The following is a 20,964-nucleotide window of genomic DNA, read 5'->3' on the forward strand; positions in this document are numbered from 1 at the left end:
TTAACACTCTAATTTTCCCTTACCTGTGGGCTTTCAGTAATAAGATGCAAATTACCACGGTCCTATGGGAGGTTAAATGCTTATTACACTAAATCTAGAAACAACTGTAACAATTAAGCATACAACATACACTCCCCTCTAGAGTAAGAAAGTTCCTCCTCTTTCTTTTTACTTACTAATACCTTCTACTTTTCCATTCTCTCAAGAAACATTATCACCCAAATATTTCTTACTCCAGGGTAAAAGATTACATATTCACAGACAATTTAAAAAATATACCACATGGGCTAATTTCATTGCCAAATGCAGCTGCAATTATGCATTTCTCTTGGATGCGTTTTATGTTATTAAAACTTGTAAATACTTTATCTCCCTCAAGTTTTCCAGGCCTCTCTTGGCAGTCTTTTCTTTTTTCTCTGTCTTTCTAAGTGTCTAATATAATTTTCTGAATAGAACATCAATAAACTTGGCTGTTGAGGTTCACCTTTTCCCAGTTTAGTCTTTGAAAATAATATAATCTCTTTCCAACAAAATACACCTTTGGCTTCTTGCATTTTGTTTATTTCCCTACAGATGTCTCCCATTTCTCACCCTAAATTTCTGTGTTTTCTTTTGGCTCTCACATTTGAAATCCCTTTATAAGGTCAAAAGACTATGTTTAAGGATAGCCTGTAATACAACATCCTTCATTGCTCTAGAGATAATAAAACATGTCTCAATCACCAAGATATGTTAGAATTATTCCTAAGCTCTACTTGCCTACTCATCGATATTTTAATTAAACAAGCCCTTTAAAAGCCTGTGTTCAAATATAATGAATAAAACAGGGCTGGAGAGACAGTCCAATCAGTAGAGTGCTTGTCACACAACAGTAGGAACCTAAGTTCACATCACTCACACTTGTGTAGAGGCTGGGCACTAGTCATCTACAACTCAGCACAGTGCGATGGAGACAGAAGCCTCTTTGAAGCTCACTGGCCAACTAGTCTGATCAAATCAGTGAGCTTCCAGCCCAGTGAAAGATTCAGTTTCAAAAAACAAGATGCAGAGCATCCAATGTTAACCACTAACACTCCCCACACCCATGCATCCATACATATGTACATACACACACCTGCAAACACACACCCATGCACACACACACAACTGCATACATACACACACACCTGTACATACACACTTGTACACACACCCATCCATACACGTGTGCGCGTTCTGGGAGCCAGAGCTTCAGATGCTCAAAGTTTTTCAGCTAGATGTCCCAATCAAACAGGAAGAAATCCAAATAAAGGTCTATTAATATAGCATGGAAGAATACAGGAAAACCTATCTTAGGCAAAAGCTCAAGTTGGCAAATGAACACGACCCACACCTCAATGGCGATTTTCATGGCTACTAGCTATTATCTAGCAAATTAGACAAGAAGAGATAAGTTGAGGTCTGAAACAGCATTTTCATTTCTGAAAATGAAAGAGCAAGTGCAGGTACAATATAAAATATCCACCCAGTCTATAGTCAACTGGTAACAGTTTTATAGACTAGGGGAAAGAATTATTGTGCGGGGGTGTAAAAAGCAAACTATTATAGAAAATAAAAAGTAAGTTCTTAAAGGTAGGGATAGGTGACTTGGGGAAATTAAACTGAGAATCAGGAAAACCACATGATAATTATTTTTCACGTTATATGCTATCATTTGGGAGTATACAACAGTCAACAGATTTATCAATGAATAATGAATAACTGCAATTAACCAATCAGTGTCATTCTGGAAGGCTGTCCTTGTTAATGTGGAACAGCCCACAGACAAAGCAAACTAATGTATATATCTGCAGAAGGCAATAATGAGGGGCTCCCATTCTTTAGAGTAATATATTCACCAAGCTGGAGGCCCATACCTTCTGTGGAATATGCAAAGGAAGGTGGAAGTTTCTAGAAACTCTAAGAGGCAACTTCCCAAGCTTCAGTGTTGGCATCAACTTTGAAAATAATTTAAGTGAAGATGTGTTGGGTCACAGGGACACCAAAAGGCTCAGTCAGCAGCCAACAGACTGGGAGCTTGGTCCTTCTGGTCCCTGTAGTATTTTATTCTTCCAATTTGAGGTACCAAGGAGCTACTGTCACCAGTGCTCCTCCTGGCTTCCCACCCCCTTCTATGCGCCAGTAGTTATGTTTCTTTAAATCCAGTCTGTTCCTTGAGGAAACTCCCTGGCAAGTGAAAACAGCAGCAAAGGTAGAAGAATGCAGAGAATCTGGCTGTTGCCTGCAGTCATTAGGAAGAGTGGCAATTACTCAGCTCTCCCCAGTGTCAGAGGCAGACAGGAGCCTGTGAATCAGGGCTAGTTTTGACCTGTCTTTGCCCAAGCTTCTCCCTCTGCGGTATGTCACCTACCATGGGCCCAGGATAACTGTAATAATTAACAGAACAAATGAGAAATGGAGAAAGAATGAATGCAACAGGCCAGTTTAGACTTGGGTGGTGAAGATTAGAACATAGTTAACAGTGACAGACTGCAGGCATTTCATAGATATCACTAATGTCCCTATAATGATGTTTTTGCTCTCACCGATGTGTCCCAATAAATATAACTACAGCAGACTTCTTGGAGTTTTCCTGCTGAGGCCTACAGTTTCCAGCACCTGGCAGAGCATCAGGTGGATGGCCTCCCCTCTTCCTTTACTCTGTAAACACAAGCTAATACCTGATCCTTGGCCAGCACTTGTGGGTCATAAAAGCTAAGATATTATGACCAAAGAACAGCCTTAGGATCCCATCTGATTTCGTTCCTCTGTGTACATGTGGGTAACTGCCTAATTTCCTTTTGACAAATGAAGACAAAGCAGAGCTTTGGATAGGTCACAGCCTTTTAGATGATGAAAAAAGATTAAGAAGCTGAGACTATTTTTCTTTTCTCCTTCAGCACACTGCTCTCATACATAAGAATCTAGTGACATTTACCTCTGTGAAAACCTCAAACCCTTTCTGAAACAAGCCAGGACACAAACAAATACATTTACACTTCGATTAAAACAGGGAGTTATTTAGCATCTCAATTTTAAGTCATAGGCAGTGGTAATAATTTTCCTAAAAACTGCCTGAAAATATATGAACTTGGATTCTTTACAGCATGCCCATTCTTTTTAAAGTCACTTAAAGATCTGCTTTCCTCACTTGGTTCACAGGGTAAACCAAACAAACAAACAAGCTCCAACAAGAGCAGGTGGAATGACTTCATTTTAGATATGTAGAATAATAAACTCCCATTCTGGGGATGGAGCCCTCTGCCTTTATCCTTGACATGCAAAGAGGCTGAAAGGATGTCTAAATAGTTCTTGCTATGGGCTGGTTTAGCGGGGAACATCCTCCATGCAGATCTGCCTCTTTCGGGCATGTCTTCTGGAGTTTCAAAGAGATGCATCACAATTCTTCAGCATCCAGATGCCCCGTGGTTTGATCACAGTTGTGAACGCTTATTCTGAGGCCTTTGGATATGTAGCTGAGTAAGTTCCCTCCAGTAAGTGGGGCAGGTCCCATCCTGCCCTGCCAGAAATTCCTTTCTGTCTTGAATCTAAGATGTTTGTTTATGGTTTTTGTTTTGAAATGCTAAACAAGACAGACAGACAGGGCTCTATTTACAGTTTACAGCCTAAAAGAAAAAACAAAATCCCTTGGGATAGCTGGCTGCTAAAGACTTAGTTTAAACCTTTAAAGTAGATGTGTCAAATCCTCAGGAATTAGAAATAATTTTTTAAAAACACTAAAATAGCTAGCCCTTAATTTCCTTTATTGATTTATGTGATTTAATTTAAAAGTTTTATGCATATGGGTGTTTTGTCTGCACATATATATGCATATATATGCATGCCTGGTGCCCACTCAAGCCAGAAGAGGGTGTCAGATCCCCTGGAGCTGGAATTACAAGATTGCTGTGAGCCACCATTGTGGGTGCTGGGAGTCAAAGCCAGGTTCTCTGGTAGAGCAGCCAGTTCTCTTAACCACCCTGCCATCTCTCCAGCCCCTTAATTTTCTTTCTTATGTATGCTTAAGACAAGTGTTCTCAGAATGTTTCTAATTAGAATGTTATACTTGGATTTGACAACCCTTTGCATAATAGAAAACCTGCAACTATGTTTTTTTTTTTTATCTGTTTGTTTCTTCATTTTGATTATAGGTTATGTGTTTGAATACCAACACTGCTACAGCTGCTAACAGTGTATCTTGCAAGGAAGGGGGTGGGGGGAATTCTAGTTTCTGCTATGTTAAAAAGTTTGGTTGTCCAGCCAAGTCAACTCTACATGACTGATCACAGGATTGTGTGTGTTTCCATCAGGTTCTTGCTCCACAGCAGCCAACAAAAAGCATCCGTCTTGGGAACTCTGAGCTAATATTTATGTTTTTACTAAATGATACTCATTTCTAGGCAAAAAGGAAGGACACACAGCTAACACTGTGGGCCACTGGGAGGCATAGAGTGTCAGATATTTTAATTGTGGGATGTATGTCCCTTCCTCTGTGACACAGACTCTCCACAAATCTCACAAATCTCCACAATCCTTGGTAACCCTGAGGTACCTCACTCACCTGAAAGGGCACCACATGCAAGATGGAGACCAAGTAACAAAACATACTCTGGCCCTGGCTCTCATGACAACATGTACCTTGGTACCTTTTTAAAGATATGAATTTGGAACAGTTCTTTGAAAGAAAGAATTCAAAGCCTAGAGCCAAGCAAATGTTCACATTCCACCAAACTCCACAGGGCCTTCAAATTAGGGTTACCATAGGCCAAAGGAAGGAACACCTTGTTCTCTGGACTATAGAGTCATTTTCTCTGGGATAAACATCTGAGGCCAGAATTACCATCCTGAGGTTCCTGTGGAAAGAGTATGTGTGGAGGAGGTGTGAGTCTATCCACAAACTGACTTCTGAATTTACGTGCAGGGAAAGCTAACAATGATGTCAAGGGAGGGTGCAAATTGAAATTAGTATTAGTTATTTTTAAAAATCTACCAAAGGCAGTATTTAGCATTGAAGTGTAAGCATATAATCTTAGAATACTCATATCTATATAAATGCCTACAATATATATTCATATTTGTTATTTATGATCTTCACTAAAATTACTTGATGACGCTTCAGGTTTCCAGCCAAAGCCAAGGAAAAGTAACCAAGGTTTGTTAAGTGAGTCAAGGTATGAACACTGGTTCTTTCTAGGCTCAAGACCCATTTTTGGCATTGTTGGTAAACAAGAAGAATGGGATAAAAGAATAAAGAGAAGACACTCCTGGGTAAAGCTGAACCAGCCACACCTGGTGGTCAGAGGAAAAGTTAGGGGGCTCCTCTCAAGTGCTCAGTACTTCTCAGGTTTCACTGGGACCAACAAATGGTCCCAGACTTCCCTATCTATCATTAAACCATGACCTCTATGGCAATAGGGGCCCTACCTTATTTACTATGATTGAAGTACAATTGTCGTGGCAGGTGACGGTTTTCAGACACCCTTATACATCACCTTCATGCTACAAAAGCTGGACATGTTACTGGGAATGATCCTGGGAGTAACCCTACTGTCCCCACAGGAGGGTGACAACTGCCAAGTTCTAGCCCAGGCTTACTGAATCAGAATCTGCTCCATTTGTTTAGGTGTGGGGGTCTGGGCCTTGCATATGCTCCACATGTGCTCTATACCACTAAACTATAATCTCTAGTCTCCAAACCTGCATTTTTAATAAGCTTCCAGGTGACTGTGGGCTGTTAAACTTTCAGAAACTTGGTTTTTTACAAAAGAGGGTATCAGGATTTTATAACGCAGAAACCATACCCACGGCAGGTGCCCATTAAGTAATTTGCAGGCAGATGTTTCTCTGGTTAGCTGGAGCTCCCCAACTTAACAGGGCAAAGAGGGTGAGTGATTAAACTAGAGAGGAATGGACTGCCCAAACTTCTGGCCTTAAGGTCTGGATCATGCACATCAGCAGGTGGGCCTGGAGTTATGAAGGCGATGAGGGGTTGGAGGGGAGATTGAGCTGTGCCAGAACAAGTTGTTTCCTTATCTCAAGACAGAGCTATGCTGATTACCAGTGTGACATCTATCCCCAACCCCTATCCACCTGAGGAGTTCTCAGTAAAATCCTGTAGAACATAACATAAAAAAAAAAAAAAATGTACATTACTGATTACAGAGAATTTAGCAAACCCCCCCACCTCCCCAGGTGAAATACTAGCCCACTGGGAGGAGAAAAAAAGAGCTAAATGTAAAATTCCAGTGATGTAACATAGACTTTCAGAACTTCTATTTATCCAAAATAGACAAACTTTGCTGTTATTATTTAGAAATGGTATAACTAACAGGTCTCAAGTTTAACTAGCTGCAATAGTGCTGTTGGGGAATGCCTAGAGGCCAGGCTAAAGAACTTGAACTCACCAGTAATTGGTTCTTTTTTCTGGGAGTGCCACCTTCTATCTCCCAAAGGTGACAGAAGAATGTGAAGGTTAAGTGGAGGGAGGGAGGGAGCCCTGGTCAGGTTGAAAAGCCTTGCTAGATGTCTACTGTTATCCTCTCTGGTGTTTCCTGGGGGCTGGGGGAAAGTTCTTACCACACCCTGTGATTAACCCCGATAGAGAGGGAAACACTGGCTCAGAAGAAGATTCCACATCAGATACCAAGTTCCTGACCTTCACACTCATCCACTAAAGCACGGGCATTTCTTGTCTTCAGAATAAAATGGGGGCTGGAGTGGGAGATAAGGACTTGAAAGGTGTACTTTGAAACTAACAAAGAAAAATAAAATCCTTTAAAAACATATTTTTGTTTCATCCATGTGGGTTCCAAACAGACACTTCTGTATTTACCCTGAGGGCATCCTTAAAGCAGGTGTACTCCAGCCTTTGTCCATCAATGGAAAAGGGTTTATCTAGAGATAGAGGTTTCAGATCTGAGCCAGCCAAGGCAAGAGGGTGAGAGAAGGTGAAGAGGGAAGAGCTGTTCATCCAGAGACCCCACCCACTTCACTGCCACTCTCTGGTACCTGCTCAGAGCAAGACAGAATAAAGAAAAAAAAACAAAAAAAATCCCACAAAAGGAAACCTGCCATTGTGAACCATGTGAACCACAGCTAGTGAAGTATTGAGAATGCAGGTTCCTTCTCAAATGCTGGACATACTGTAAGGCATTTCTGTAGCAGTTCTCAAGAGACTAGGAAGGCTACACCTTCCCCTCAAGCAAGAGCGTTTCAAGCCTCGCAACCTCTGATTCTCATAGCTATAAATCTTACCCATATAGTCAGCAAGTGAGAACACAAAATCAAACAGCATTTTTACTTGGTTTGAACTTACATGGTTCTAACCAAATTTTTGTGGTGGCTGGCAAGGTCTGTCTTGACTAAAGCAATGTCAAGACAGTCCCTCATATTGTGCTGACCCCAACCATTAAATTATTTTCATTGCTACTTCATAACTAACTTTGCTACTGCTGTAAATCATAATATAAATATCTGCTATGCTGGATATCTGAGAGGAGACTCCCAAAGGGGTCATGACCCATAGGCTGAGAACTGGTATACAGAGTGGGATACTTCCTAATGATCCCCAGGCTCCCTGGTTTCCTTCTTCCCCTGTCCACAGCCTTGTATACAGTGTGTGTGTGTGTGTGGGGGGGGTGTATATCAATGAACGAGTGCCAGACTTCTTGGCAAATGTGAGCCTGGTCTTTGAAAACAATGCTTTGGAAAATGAGATCTCTGAGACGACAAAATTTCATGTCTACTTGCTTCTTCATCATGCTGTCCTCAAAGAGTTAAGTGGCCTATACTGATGTGTCTCCACCATCCTTATACAAAATGTCCCATCTGGAACATGGGGGAACAACAGGCCTGGCTCGCCAAACTTGTCCCCCGCCAAACTTGTCCCCCTAGCATTCATCCCTCCGCCTCCCACCCCACCTCGTTTACAGTTGAAGGTGTCCTTGTCATCTCTCCTGCTGGCAGGTTTCCTGAGTTAAACACACCCATGTTTTTCAGGAATTTCACAATTAATCTCTGGAATGTGTTTTGGATCATTCTTCAAAGGATGATATAATTGTGCTAAGAAATAATCCAATGTTTTGTTTTGTTTTTCTCCTTTTCTCATTCCTTATCCTTTAGTCTACCCACTTTCTGGGCTCACCATCTTACCTGAATCTGCCAACTTCATAATACTTGCACCCTGTATCCCCCCAGACTCTTCACCATGACCACTGGATAGGAACATGGAGAACAGAAACCTGTACCAAATGCCCCAACAGCTCCTATAAATGGATGCAATATCGAGAGTTTGGGGGCTGTTCACTTTTCTCCATGAATTAAGCTGTCTGGGGCAGATAGGGTGGCTTAGCCTATAAAGGTGCTTGCTGCCAAACCTGATAACCTGAGCTCAATGCCTACCACCTATAGGATAGTAGGAGAGAACCAACTCCCAAATGTCCTCTGATATCCACAAACACACAGTGGCACATTGCACACACACTCACAGACACACACACACACACACACACACACACACTCACAGTCTCTCTCTCACTAAAATGTTTTATAAATGAATGTAACTTCTGCTCACAACCGTACCCCCAACATACTGCTTGCAATATCTCCTGGTCTACTGTTAACCACATATTACCAGCAGCAAATATCTCTCCACACCTGCTGGTTTTTGCCTTTCTGCTCTACAGTATGCATCTCATTTGTCCTCTGCCAAGTGTTTTATGTGACCGGACTCCTTAACAACAGTGAGAACTCTCTAAGCTTGACAGTCAAAATGAAGGTCATTTTTGTTCTGGTGTGTGTGTGTGTGTGTGTGTGTGTGTGTGTATACAGTGAATAGCTGGTCCTTCCCGTTTTGTCAATATTTACTCTGACGAGGAATTAATTACTTCCTTGTTTACTTGAATTGGTTTCTCTTCCCATACCCCATTAACATATTTAAGATGTCCTCTGCTTGTCTTTTTCCCTGGCATCAAAGCACAGAGGCTACCTAAACACTTTTGAGGCATAGCTCAAAAACAAGAGTTTGGAACCATGGCTTCCTCTCCTTTAGTTCAGTTGTAAAAATCCAGTCTCTTAACTTCACATGGCTCCCAGAGAGTAAAAGGGGCAGTTTCCATGTGCCTCATGCCCAGACAAATGTTTTGGTATGTCTGCTTGTCCTAGGCAACTATTCTCTGGGAACCTCCTCTCACATCCCCCACTCTCTCCAAGCAGGCATCTTTGCTACTAACTGTCCCAGGAGACAAGTAAAGAAACTGGAACTTCACAAGAACAGCTGGTTCAGAACACAAAACCTTGCTCTTTGCTGTAAGTTCCCACCATATGATCTCCTTGCTGCTCTGTGGTCCACAGCGGAGGGGAAGCTGAAGTACCTGGGGAAACTGAGTTGTGACAGAGGTTTTTAATTGGCAGTAGTTTTGAAAACAGTAAAACTTTCAGTTCCATACAGACCGGGGCCACTGAGTGAAAGCTTCAGAAAATGTCCATCTGCAGTCATGGACTCTAAAGCAGCAGGTCTTCAAGGCGAAGCTCTATGGTGTCCACACTGTCCCTAAGCAATCTGTTCTCACAATGTCAAGCACAAGCCTGCATCTTCCTCTTTATTACTCTAAGACAAGGGCTGGTCCTACTTCTCCATCTTGCCCCACCATAAGTGAAGCATAAAGTTTCAAAAGCAGTTCTCACTGTCCAATCAAAACATTCTCTCTACATAATCTCACTTCATGCATTAGACCCCTTAAAGAGCTCTCCCATCCAGAGGTTTAGAAGCCAACCTTGTTTGTCTGGATTGTAGGTGATTTCCCTGGAGGCCGATGCCTGTTCAAGGAAACAGTCCAGCCAGGATTCTATAAAGAGGCCAAGAGGGACATTCACTAGATAAATGGAAACAGGAAAGGCACTAGATCCCTCCTAAGGGCAAGAAGGCACCTGCTAAGAGGGAGAGAAACTTTGGGTACCTGGCTCCATCTTCTATCTTTCAAATGTGCATAGTCACCAATTCAGGATTTATTTAACATCATTCTCAATGAAGAGAAAAAACCCCAGTGCACATGGCACTTGATTTTCAGGTCTTGATTCCTAGTCTTACAGAAATTTAATCTTTTTCTTCAGGGTTCTTCTTATGGTTTGGATTGTTCATGTATTTTTAAGGGTCAGTGTGACATAAAAACCTGAAACAATGAATCACATGTGCAAAAGGGTCCATTTTGGCTACTGACTCAAATCATTTTGTGAACTGTACTTAAAAACCACTTCCAGAAACTCCCAACAAAGTCAGTATGGGAATAACATGCCCAAAAGTTGACAAACAGTATAAATGTGTACTTAAGTCATGTCTTCGAAAGCAGGTGGATTAGTCATATTTTTATGGCATGAAATATTTTTCGCAGGGTAGCCAACTAAATAAGCTTTTCAAAAGACTTTTCATTAACAGATACAACCAGTAGGGGTCATTTTAGTGCAAAAAATGCAGTGTAAGACTTTCAACATGAATAAAATATATCTGTTCCTATTCATGTGAGTTATGATAATACACACAAATTTCTGAATAAAATGGAAACTGAGGGAAGTACCAGCCATTGAGAAATTCTATGCAAAGTTACAGGGGAAAAAAAAAGAAAAGAAAAAGAAAACATGGGGGAGAAAGAGCATAATTAGTGATGTGAAGATTCCTCTAATCCTGGAAAAAAAAAAGGGGGGGCTCTTCAGCAACTTATGTTTTCCATATTTTTATATGAATGTGAAAATTTCTGAAATTTTAGACACGCAGTTGAAAAGGCCTCTCTAAATCTAACTATTACATCATGCCAGAAAACACTGTCTCTTGTACCTTGGTTTCTGTGGGTTTAGATTCTATTTGGCTGCTGCATGTAGTGAAGGGAGAAGGGAAGGAGGCAAGAAAGGAAGGGAGGGAAGGAAGGGAGGGAGGGAGGAAGGGAGGGAGGGAGGGAGGGAGGGTTGGGTGACTGGGATGTGCCCACAGCATTCAGCTGAAAACAGGCCTTCAAAAAGAAATGTGTTTCCAGTGAACACTAATTGAAATACAATCATGTCAAGAAACACTTCCAAACATTTTCAAGGCCAGTACTCATTGCACCTGGTGTTACCAGGGGAAAGGCAGCCGTGAGGGATGCATCAATTCAGAGGAATGACAGGCTCTCCAATCAACTGCCAAAATCATTCCATACTGTGACATGGGGCGTTGCTGCCAAAATACTTGATAACTGTAAATGTTCCCCCAATCATTTCCTTCACCAGAAACAGATGAAAAACAAACAAACAAGGGTCACACTCTCCTGAGCCTTCCAAAGTCCTTCTCAGTGTCCCGCAGTTTCCACTGCATTTCAGCATGCTCCTTGTTCTTTATATTTTTGTGGGAGGTTGGGTTAAGTTAGGCACTCCACGAAACAGGGTTCAGAGAGCACCTTTTAGTCTAAGTCATTTAGAATGCCTAAAGTCAAAACACATGAAATTCTATCAGTCTGTCTGATGACCATTTTCCCTGAGCTGAGAAACAAACCCACGTTGTAAAGGGACACCAAGAGGGCCATTTCTGGGTGTCAGGAAAATGAGGGCACTGTCCAAAAGAAACCCGGCCCTTCGCTCATAACTGCCCACTAGCTTCCAAATTCAGAAGGCCTCCCCGATTTTCCACTAACTGTCCAAAACCTTACAAGCATGGGTAGAAATAAATGCGTGTGTGTATTTAAGGAGTTACCACAGACCTGAAACCTTTAAACACACCCACTTTTGTCCTAAAGGTTGCCACCTCCTTTTCAGTACCCCAGCACAACAAACAAGCATATATACACACACAAGGATGCTTCAGGATAAACCCATGTCCCAGGGGCTGGCTGACAGTGTTGAAAGCACAGGGCAGCTGCTCCTCCTAGCCACTACCCCAGAAAGACTGCTGAACCCTGATCACTAGCAAAATACCATGAACACCGTGGCCCCAAGTCTGAGCTCTAAGAAGGCAGAGATCCCACTTGTACGAGGCAATTCAGCCCATTAGCAAAATAAAAGAACTCGCTACACCTCTCTAGACCTCAAACACACCAGGCACCTTTAGGCTGAAATACAGCCACAAGCAGATGGAGGCCCACAGCTTCCCAAACAGGGAGGCTCCACAACCAACGCCCCCATCCTCAATACACCTCCACACCGCCGCCCTTACACAATGCGCCACGGTGAAGCCAACTGAGCCGACTCTGCTGTCAAACAAACAAAAAGACATCAGCACCAGCTTGGGGAACACGCGGATGTTAGATCTTGAAAGGAAACCTCTTGAAGTGAGCCATAACTTTTCAACCCAGGTGCAGCCCCCACCCATCCCCTTTAGCCGTCCAGAAGAGCAAGTCTTTGACCGTTTCCAATAGGCAAATAAATGAGTAACCACCAAGTGTAACTTCGCCTGGGCTGACATATTCCGGAGCTGAAATTGATTTATTACGCGAAGGAGGAGGAAGGGGGTGAAGGAAGAGCGCAAAGAAAAAACATAGTAAGAGTCACACAGGGAGAACAAGCTGGAGCACAGGTCTACTCCGCTATCAGAAGCCGGCTGTGCCGACTGCGTACAACCCAGGGTGCCACACTGCGCTATGCGGGCAGGGAAGGGCGGCAGGGGCGGACTTCCCGAGGGGCTCGCGTGTGCTAGTCTCTGCAGTGTCCCTCGAACGCGGTAACCCCTGCTTGGGGCGAGGAAGGGCCACCGCCACCAAGTGTAAGCCCAGATCAGTGTACGCGTGCGTGTCTATGCAGGATAGAGAGGAGCTCACCGGCGAAATCCAACCTCGCCCGCCGCTAGGCAGGCATCTGGGGCACCCTCCCCGGGACAGCGATGGTCCCTTCTCCCCGGGAACCCTCTCTCCTCTGAGAAAAGTCTCAGGCAAACTTTGTTTGGCACGGGCCAGGAGGGAGGGGGCGCGCGGCAGGGAGGCCGTACCTTCGCAGACGCCCACTTCGTACTCGGTGATGGAGTCGCCATTGAGCGGGGGGCGGATGACACAGCGCAGCCCCCCGGTCGCAGGCTCCATGGAGCCCATAGGCTCCACCGCAGCTCTCGTTCCTCTGGCGGGCGCACATGTAGCAGCAGCCGCAGACGCCCTGCACGATGCTCCCCGGGCAGCTCCGAGGCTCCTCGCACTTGGACTCGTCACAGGGCAGGCAGACCAGCGCCCGGGTGCCCGAGCGCGCCAGCAGCAGCAGCAGCCCCAGCAGCGAGACCGAGAGGTGCCCGCAGCCGGCCAGCCCCCTGCCCCCCCGCCACCAAGTACATCCTCCTGCGCCGCCGCCGCCTCCTCGCAGCCGGGCCGGGAGCCGGGCGGGCGCCCTCCCCTGCGCGGGGGCACACGCGCCGCCGCCGCTGCACCCGCAGCCCGCGGTCCTCGTGCCCCTCTAGGGGCCCCCGGGGCGCTCCTCCCCTCGCGGGGCGAGGCCCCCGCCGCCCCTGCGGGCCGCGCCGACCCGGAGCCCACGAGCGTTGGCGCCAGCGGCAGCGGTGGCGGGTGGCTTCCCCTCCTCCTCCTTGTCCTTCTCCTCCCGGGCGGGAGGGGGAAAAAAGGGAAAAAAGTTTCCTCGCGGCAGCTCCGGTTCAACCCAAACTTCTGGCGGCGGCGGTGGCTGCGCTCAGCTCCCGAGCAGGGCTGGTGGCTCCTTCTGGTCCTCCGCTTTGCTCCTGAACGCCCGATCAAGACGACGGCAGCGCAGCCTCCCGGCCGGTCCCCGCCTCCCGAACCGCCGAGTGGGCGCGGTAGCACAGCAGAAGGTCCGCGGCGTCCGCTCCGAGTGCTCGGCTCGCCTCTCTCCCGCGCCGCTCCTCCGGGCGCTTGTTTATGGCTGGAGCCTCCGCTGCTCCGGCTGCGCCCTCCCCCATCCTACCTCATCCCCCGCCCCCCACCCTCCCTGCGCTGCGCGCTGCTCATTGGCTGCCCCCCCACCTCGGGCCGGCCGGCCCCCTCCCCTCCCCCTCGCCTCCCTCCAGGGCTGCCCGGGCCCTTCCTCCCTCCACGCCTCCTCCCCCTCTCCTTCCTCCGCAGCCCCGGCATACCGAGTTGGCCCTGCAGCGGCCGGTCATCCGGGCTCGGGCCCGGGCCCCGCGAGCGCGCTGCGGCCGGGAATCCGAGACAGTCCGAGCGACGCTAGTCCCCCCCCCTCCCCGGCACCGGGCCACGAGGGCTAGCCTGGGAGCACCGTGGGGGCGGGACGGCTGCACCTCGGGGTGGTAGTTTTTTGAGTTTAAGAGAGTGGTGGAGATCCTAGCCGGATTGCTGCAGCCTAGGCTGGGCACTGGCCGGATCGAACCCCAGGAAAGGGAAGCGAACGCGTGGAATTTCCGCAAACTGGACGAGAATCCATCTTTCACTCGAGCTGGGAATAGACTTTGTAAACGATATTATATAATGGAGTCTTGGGAAGCCCGAGACGTCTCCAGCCAAACTGCTGGTGGGTTTGAGTGCTTTAAATGAGCTAGGTAAATATTCTGAGCTGGGATTGTATTCGGGCGGGCTATAGCTTGAGTTGAATTTTAACGATCTACATTCTGTGTGTCTGTGTGGAGGTGCTGTCTCGTGGGAGGGGTGACTGGAAAGTAACAGCTGAACCCTTCTCTCTGGAGTAAGGCGCAGTACTGGATTACAAGTCTTGACATGAGGATAGACTGGGAGACTTATGCATCTTTACATGCCACCTGACACTATCGTTTTGTTTTTCAAGCTGGTAAGCAAAAGAGGTGGGCTTTCCTTTCCCTCCTCCCATTTGGCCTTCTTTAAAAAATGTATCGTGTGTGTATTAATAAAGAAGATATGTGGTAAAATATTCTTTGTGATGAGCCTAGATGTAACGGAAGAGAGGCACTATGCACGTGTTTCCCTTTGATAGATTTCACAGGAGATTCTCCCAGCGATGGCTCTGACCACTGATCAGGATAGAATGGTGGACCTTTCACAGGTTCCTTAGTAACCCCCCCCCGAGGATAAATAAAATACATTAACAAAAAAAAAAAAGTGACTTGGATCGTTATGTAAAATAGGTCTGGTGCTGTGGCAGGCATGAAGTGGGCTTGGCTGCTTGACATGGTTTTGCTGCAGATAGGTGGCAGCCAGTGAGACCAGGAACATCGTGACTAATGAACCAAGAGTTAATGGCATCAGTATTAAGAGAAAGGACACAAAGATGCCTTTGGAATCTTGTTTGTGGAACAGATTTATATTTCTAGAGAATGTTTTGGTTTAACCACTGTAGTCCTCAACAAAAAAAAAAAAAAAAAAAAAATAAGACTAAGTCACCAATAGAATATTCCCCTAGCCAATGACATAAGAAAACTATAAATGTTTGTGCTGAAGAGAGGGCATGTTTCATTAATCATACTGATTGTTGTAGAAGAAAGGCATAGGGAAACTTGAGGACTGGAAAAGGGGCAGGAGCACTCCCTTTTCTTGGGGGTTTAAACTGTGGCTGGAGTGACAATTTTCCAGGCATTTGTGGCACATTTTAAATGGTCAAACTAGATCATCTCCAAAGGTCCTCATACCCTGTTGCCCTCTAAAAAATAAGGAGTGAAGTCATTTGCAACTTGCTAGGTTTTCTTTTAGCAAAACCAAATAGTAAAGCATATAATAAATGTTTGTGTCTTGTTGCCCAAGGAGGCACCAGAATTTCATAGTGGGATTTGGCAACAAACTGTCACCATTGGACCTTGTTATAATTCCTTCCACCCCTACAGAGGTTATCTGTTCTTCTGTTCAAATGCAAGAATAAAGACATAATTAAAAACATAGCAGATAACATTGTTAGATTCAGGAAAAGCCAAGGTCGGGAAATAGAGAAGAGGCAAAAGTGAAAAGACTGTAGTTCGAGAGGGGTGTGCTAACTTTGTCTAAAGTTTCACTCTTTGTCATTTGCTTCCCTTTCCTTTTGAACCTCTACAGGTCTGAGCATGGACAAGCAACAAAATGGAGGCCACTACCCATCCTTGAGACTCCATAGGTAGAAAAACTTAAAAATAGAATCATGGTAAGAAAGATTGACAGGCTTAAAAAGAAAAAGAACTAACTCAAGATAATTCAGCTACATGTAGTTCTTTGCCATAGAATTAAGTCTTTAGAGTGAATAGGATTCTTGAATACAGTAACTAGTAGCAGGTGAAACTCCTCCAAGGCTTTACCAGATTATCTGAAACTGGTATTTGAGCTAGGGGTTCAGTCAAAACAATTCTTTCCTGGGATTCTGCAAGATATAAGGTGTCCAGAAGTCAAGGTAATGCCAATATATGAGATCCTGTCATCTTCAAGGACCAGACTAAGGGTGAAGAAAGAGGGTAATTCTGCTTAAAATGATTAACAATTGAACAGCTGGGAAAGGTTATATGGGCCCCGAAAGACCTTCAAAAAATATTAAGAATTAGGGGTTATATGGAATATGATTTAATACCTCATTCTCTGAGAACCCTAAACATGTTTCATTACCTGTTCTACAGCATTCCCAAGTGCCTCTGATTGTAGTGTTGATTATGCTATAACACAGTTACTAAGTATCCATATACTTGTCAGCCATGGATTGAAAAAGGGAAGAATTCCACACACAAAATAAAAGGGTACTTGGATATTTTCTGACCCATCTCTCTTAATAAACATCTCTAAACGAAGCACATGGAAGGTACAGTTGAGAAAGGAAAGAGTCTTACAACCTGGAGGAGTGGGGGTATGACAGCCTGAAAGCAAAAGTCAGATTCTTCCTGATGGAGATCTACAGGGAAGGGACAGTCCGCCCTCTATTGGCCACTAGGCAGGTTGGACAAGAGTAGGAGGCACTGTGAAAAATCAAAGTGCCCAGTTGGGGCCCTGCAGACAGTAGGACAGTGAGTGTATTATGTAGTAGTATTTCTATGTAGAAGTACTATGAGAACCTCCCAGGCCGATGCAGTGTGTAGCCAGCTTTCCTACTGGAGTCATATTCTCTGAGATGGGCATGCTGTTTATGTGTCTTTGAAGTGGAAAGAAACATGTAGATATTGTCTCTGAATAAGACACATACAGTATTAAAATAGAGCTATACAGCCTGGCACTGTGGCATGTGCCTTTAATTCCAGTACTCAGGAGGCAGAGGCCAGCTTTGTAAACAAAGCAAGTTCCAGGACAGCCAGGGCTGTTACACAGAGAAACCCTGTCTTGAAAAAGTTATACAAGAATTTTTTTTTTATTTTATAAAAACAAAACAAAAAAAATGTTGCCTACATATCACAGGAAACCATGATGACAAACAAGCAGGCTCCATTTATCCTGTTCCTCTTGTCTCCCTGATTCCTAACTAGTTTTACCATATAAGGATACTGACCAAGTCTAGGATAAGATCATTTTAGAGATAAAGATAAACTCCTAGATTGAGGGCTCAGACACTATTCTTGATCTGATTGATGCCTGGGATATGTTGTCACCATCCACTATGCCACATTAAGGGAATTCTTGTCTCATCTACTTTGTCATTGTATAGCAGATGTTTCGGAGACACTGAGTAGCAGGACTTGTGCACAGAATGAGTTCTTTTTAAGGTTCCACCAGAGCCTTGCTCTTCCTTTGTACAAGTTTCAACAGGTGTTTCTGCATTCCAAAGCAGTTCTCTCCTCTGTAAGATGGAGACAGGAATCCCAACTTTACAGGGTATTGTATCAAGAAATACATGTTCTATGCTATTTTTATTGTGAGAATATAATGAGTGCATTTCCAAGTTTTAAACTTGAGATTGTGACTCATCCAGCATGGCTCCAGGGATTGACCTGATGGGTAGAGGGGGATGAAGAAAAGATGAACTCACAGACACACAGGAAAACTGGGATACAGAGGACTGGGCTCTCTGATGTAGAAGCTGCAGCCCCTTGGATGCTCTGGCTGTAACATGAGGGTGTGGAGAACAGCTACAGTAATTTCTGCACACATGACCAACATCTGCACATGGACCAGAGGGATGCTTTTCTATGCCTCGGAGCCTCTCTGGGAAAGGCTTTGCCACCTCCATGGGTCTTTGTCATATCTGTGCCCATTTAAACAACATAACATTTCACTCAGAATTTGACTGTCTCCCAACAAGACAGAATCCCAACTATCTTTTTTTTTTTTATCATATATTGTTACCTGACATCTGTTTACCTTTTGTTTACTTTTAAAAAACTTCTTGGGGTCCTCTGCTTAGATATGCTGTGGCATTCTGCATCAATCTTGGGGGGGGTATGAATTTTGTGATAGTTGATCAGTCCCCTTCTTATTTTGAACTTATCTTAAGGGGAAGTAAGTAATGATGATGGTAATAAATAATAGCTAACAATTTATTTTTTGTTTATGGGTATTTCACCTGCATGCATGTCTGAATCTTTTGCATGCTTGAATCCTCTGGAAGAGTAGCTAGTGTTCTTAACCATAGAGCCATCTCACCAGCTCTGCAGCTAACATTTTTCAGTGTATTTAGCATTTTATAAAGGTTATTTTCATTAGTCTACCAAACCTTCTATCATTCCAAAACTGGAGCTCACATTCCACTGGGGAATGGTTTAAGTTGTCTCCATTTTACAGGTGAGGAGTATAAGGCATAGAAGGCCTTGTTTATGGATATCAGGTTTGGACTACATACCTGTTTTGCCTGAAGAGCCTATCTATTTAATGGTTTCCTACAGTTAATAGGGCAGAAGTGCAGACTCAAGAGTAGATGGGTGCAAAGACAGCAATTGTAAAATGGATAAAGGAACCTAGAAATAGCAACATGGATGAAATCAGAGGCTTTATTCCCTTGCCATTGCGCTCTATTTCTTTCAGAAACATTCCTCTGTCAATGGCATCCCTCTAGTGACATTGAATTAAGGGTATCATCTTCAGATGCTTCTATCTATTCACTGAAGTGCAGTTTTTGTTTTTGTTTTTGTTTTTGTTTTTTTTTCTATGTCCTTGATAATACAGGTGGATGGTATTCCCAAGGGAGTTCTATATCGAGAGAGCCTAAGATGGGTTGAGTAAGGCTGAGGAAGCTCCAAATAGGAAGTGGTATTTGTACTCAGACTTTAAGAGTAACTCTGAAACCAGGCTATGGATGCATGCTTTTAAGCCCAACACCTGGAAGGAAGAGGCTAGTTGATCTCTGAGTTTGAGGACAATCAGGGCTACTATGTTCACCATTCACACTTGCTCAGGGGTTTAGAAGACTGTGAGCAATACCATTCACCTTAGACAAGAACAAAATGAAAGAAAAGATAAAAAGACAAGGGAAGAAAAAGACAGAAAGGAAAGAGAGGATAAAGAGAGAAGGGAGGGAAGGAGAGAGAAGAGGAAGAGGAGGAGAAGGAAGGAAAGAAAAAAGAAAGAAAGAGAGAGGGAGGGAGGGGGAGGGATGGAGGAAGGACGAAAGGAAGGAAGGAAGGAAGGGAGGAAGGAAGGAAGGAAGGGTAACACTCAGTCTGACCATTGACCATATTTCTTATACATCTGGGAAGGCTTATTTTCCCCTATAAGATGTGAAATATAAAGTAAGATATACACATCCTAGTTTGTAATTGCTTTATTGTTGACACAGGTCCTTAGAATCAATAACTGCATCTTTTTACTACTGATGCTGAAAATACCATTGAATGGGTTATATGTTTCTTGGATGGCATGTGAAGATACCTTTAGGGTTTTTGTTTGCTTGATACACATTTTCACTGTTACAAATAAAGTTGGTAAATTTCTAAAGTGGTGAAGATAGAGTTTCTGTTCCACCACCCTTCAGTCCCAAATAAACATACCCAAACAAACAAACAAACTGATTGGCTGATGGCTCAGGCTTCTTATTAGCTAGCTCTCTTAATTATTAACCCATTTCAATGAAACTGTATTTCCATAAGTCTATGGCTTACTGACAATGTGTCAGCATGTTATTCCTTCCAAGGCTACATGACATCTTCCTCAACCTCTCTCTCTCTCTCTCTCTCTCTCTCTCTCTCTCTCTCTCTCTCTCTCTCTCTCTCTCTGTGTGTGTGTGTGTGTGTGTGTGTATGTATGTGTGTGTGCGCGCGCGCGTGCGCATGTGTGTGCATCTTCCTCTTCCCAGTATTCCTGGTCTGGCAGCCCTGCCTATACTTCCTGCCTGGCTATTGGCCAATCAGCATTTATTCACCAACCAATAAGAGAAACACATATTTACAGCATACAGAAGGACATCCCCCATCAAGTGGAAAATTTACTGTGGGTCAAAATTTATCCTATTTTGATATGCATTGGCAAATGGCTCTCCAGAATTCATCCACACATAGTCCTTCAAACTGTGAAGATTTACACCTTCCCAGTGTGAGGCCCATGCATTAAAAATCTTTATTCATTGTTGTAAAGAATCTTATATAAAGTTTTTTTAAACTTTAAAAATTGCTTTCTTGTTCATTATTCTATTAAATTTTAAGTTTTTGATACTACAAGATTTCATCTATATATCACCAAATTTGGTTTTTTTCAATTACCAACTCATGCAATGTGAAAATTGTATGTTGCATATTTTTTAAGAGAAAATAGTATGTAGTCAATTACAATTTTTTTCCTAAGGAATGCCTTTAATGCTAAACAAAGTAACCTCTCCCCCACAAAATATGAGACTAGTTAGCATAATATAGGCTAGCCATTCTAACCCTCTTCATAGCTTCTCGAGCTAGGTGGTACACACCTATAATCCCAGCACTTGGAAGCCTGCAGCATGAAGACCATGAGTTTAATTAGACTACAAAGCAAGAATTGGTATGGGGGAAGAAAGGCAGAGAGAAACAGAGAGAATAAAAAATAGTTAAAACAATGGAGACTAGAGGTCTCAGCTACATCCTATTGTTAGGAAGAGATATTTCTACTTCCTGCCCTGTGACACTGCCCTCCATATTCCATACTCTGTCTCTTTTTTCTAACTCAAAATTTCAATACCCTGAAAATTCATAGATTTAAATGGCAC

At 43.9% G+C, this 20,964-nt stretch overlaps 1 protein-coding gene across 1 annotated transcript in view; it reads right to left on the reverse strand.

Annotated features, from left to right (window-relative positions):
- The window catches only part of Crim1 (cysteine rich transmembrane BMP regulator 1), a 174,228-nt gene extending 160,357 nt beyond the window's left edge, over positions 1-13,871 (reverse strand). Inside the window, 3 exon segments of the mRNA XM_051177901.1 lie at positions 12,962-13,034; positions 13,036-13,278; positions 13,280-13,871. Coding sequence (XP_051033858.1) covers positions 12,962-13,034; positions 13,036-13,278; positions 13,280-13,294 — 331 coding nt within the window. The 5' untranslated portion in view covers positions 13,295-13,871.
- Between the last annotated feature and the right edge of the window lie 7,093 nt (positions 13,872-20,964).

This window comes from Phodopus roborovskii, unplaced genomic scaffold (genome assembly GCF_943737965.1).
Source record: "Phodopus roborovskii unplaced genomic scaffold, PHOROB, whole genome shotgun sequence".
Classification (NCBI taxonomy): Eukaryota; Metazoa; Chordata; class Mammalia; order Rodentia; family Cricetidae; genus Phodopus; species Phodopus roborovskii.